Here is a 2,400-nt window from a genome sequence, read left to right as displayed (position 1 = left end):
ACCTCTTAGGGCTGCAGGGTTTAACCTCTGACCTCTGAGGGCTGCAGGGTTTAACCTCTGACCTCTGAGGACTGCAGGGTTTAACCTCTTAGGGCTGCAGGGTTTAACCTCTGAGGGCTGCAGGGTTTAACCACTAAGGACTGCAGGGTTTAACCTCTGAGGGCTGCAGGGTTTAACCTCTGACCTCTAAGGACTGCAGGGTTTAACCTCTTAGTGCTGCAGGGTTTAACTACTAAGGACTGCAGGGTTTAACCTCTGAAGGCTGCAGGGTTTAACCTCTGAGGGCTGCTGGGTTTAATCTTTGATCTCTGATTGCTTACAACTTTATTTTCGTAGTGTTACAACTTTATTCTCGTAGTGTTACAACTTTATTTTCGTAGTGTTACAACTTTATTCTCGTAATGTGACAACTTTATTCCTGTAATGTTACGACTTTATTCCCGTAGTGTTACGACTTTATTCCCGTAGTGTTACAACTTTATGCTCGTAATGTTACAACTTTATTCTCGTAGTGTTACAACTTTATTCTCGTAATGTTACAACTTTATTCTCGTAATGTTACGAGTTTATTCTAGTAGTGTTACGACTTTATTCCTGTAGTGTTATGACTTTATTCTCGTAATGTTACAACTTTATTCTAGTAGTGTTACGACAATATTCCCGTAGTGTTAGGACTTTATTCTTGTAGTGTTACGACTTTATTCTCGTAATGTTATGACTTTATTCTCGTAATGTTACGAGTTTATTCTAGTAGTGTTACGACTTTATTCCTGTAGTGTTAGAACTTTATTTTCGTAGTGTTACAACTTTATTCTTGTAATGTTACAACTTTATTCTAGTAGTGTTACGACATTATTCCTGTAGTGTTAAAGTCCTAACACTACGGGAATAATGTCATCTTGTAGTGTTACAACTTTATTTTCGTAGTGTTACAACTTTATTCTCGTAGTGTTACGACTTTATTCTCGTAATGTTATGACTTTATTCTCGTAATGTTACGAGTTTATTCTAGTAGTGTTACAACTTTATTCCCGTAGTGTTATGACTTAATTCTCATACTGTAGCAACTTTATTTTCGTAGTGTTACTACTTTATTCTCGTAGTGTTAGGACTTTATTCTCGTAGAGTTACGACTTTATTCTCGTAATGTTACGACTTTATTCTCGTAATCTTATGACTTTATTTTCGTAATGTTACTACTTTATTCTCGTAGTGTTACTACTTTATTCTTGTAATGTTACGACTTTATTGTTGTAGTGTTACGACTTTATTCCCGAAATGTTACTACTTTATCCTGTAAAGCCTCAGGATGTCCCTGAGGTATGGCACGGTGTTGGCACCCCTGGCTTAGTGGGGACGCTACTGAGGCGTTTCTGCTTCGCTCTAATGTGGATGGATTCTATCTGAGACGCTCTTCGTCCTTCACGTCTCCTGTTGTCCCTCTGTCTCCATCAGGCATCTGTCCTCGGTGCTGCAGAACAAATTTGACCACGGAGCGGAGAGCGTCATGCCCACCCTGCTGAACCTGGTACCCAACAGCGCCAAGGTCATGGCCACGTCAGGGATGGCGGCTATCCGCCTCATCCTGCGGGTGAGGCTGCGGTCCAGGAGGACGGCGTGATGCTGATCGACCCAGACACTAAAGCCTGTTTCTCTTTCAGCACACCCACTACCCCCGCCTCATCCCCATCATCACCAGTAACTGCTCCTCCAAGTCTGTGGCTGTCAGGAGGTACCAGCTCCTCTAACCGTCTTCCTGCAGCGCCTCCGTCACTCTGTCCCTGATCTCCTTCCTTCCTTTCATCCTGATGCCCCTCGTCTCCTTCCTTCCTTTCCTCTTCTCACCCTGCTGCTCCTCTTCTCCTCCTCTCCTTCCTTCCTCTTATCGTTCTGCTCCTCCTCTCCTCCTGCTCCTCCTTCCCTCCTCTCTCCTCTCCTCCTCCTCCAGTAAACTCTGCTCAGAGGTTCTCGTCTTCTTTCTGTCCTCCCTGCAGGCGCTGCTATGAGTTCCTGGACCTCATGCTGCAGGAGTGGCACACCAACACGCTGGAGAGGTAAGTTCTGGACGGCCTCCTGCTCCTTAGCTCCTCGTTCATCAGGAGTTCCTCCTCCTCCCTCCCAGGGTGGCATTTGAGTCAGTAAGGCGTCGGCTCGGTGAGCTCCTGATGAGCCCAGATTAATTTATGGATCCTCCCGGTTCCTTCATCATCGGCTCTTCCAACCGAAAGACACATTCCTACTCCCGTAACCATGACAACGGGAGGGGAGACGTCAAAAAGCAGGAGGAAAACCGTGAGGCTGTTCACATCGACCGGGAAGAGGAGACGAGAGGAGGGAGTGGGACTGAGCAGGATCTGGTCCTTCAGGAGATTGTTGTGTTCTACATCTGAAATCTATCAG

General features: G+C 45.4%; 1 protein-coding gene across 1 annotated transcript in view; it reads left to right on the top strand.

Moving 5' to 3' along the window:
- The window catches only part of LOC107098722 (CLIP-associating protein 1-B-like), a 55,785-nt gene that overhangs the window by 24,872 nt on the left and 28,513 nt on the right, over positions 1-2,400 (top strand). Inside the window, exons 9-12 of the mRNA XM_015396541.1 lie at positions 1,456-1,591; positions 1,662-1,732; positions 1,995-2,055; positions 2,229-2,377. Coding sequence (XP_015252027.1) covers positions 1,456-1,591; positions 1,662-1,732; positions 1,995-2,055; positions 2,229-2,377 — 417 coding nt within the window. The remainder of the gene's footprint in view (positions 1-1,455; positions 1,592-1,661; positions 1,733-1,994; positions 2,056-2,228; positions 2,378-2,400) is intronic.

The sequence above is a fragment of the Cyprinodon variegatus genome, unplaced genomic scaffold, assembly GCF_000732505.1.
Source record: "Cyprinodon variegatus isolate N-32 unplaced genomic scaffold, C_variegatus-1.0 Scaffold804, whole genome shotgun sequence".
In the NCBI taxonomy this organism is placed as follows: domain Eukaryota; kingdom Metazoa; phylum Chordata; class Actinopteri; order Cyprinodontiformes; family Cyprinodontidae; genus Cyprinodon; species Cyprinodon variegatus.
The sequence above is the reverse complement of the archived record's forward strand: the minus strand, read 5'-3'. Positions and strand labels throughout refer to the sequence as shown.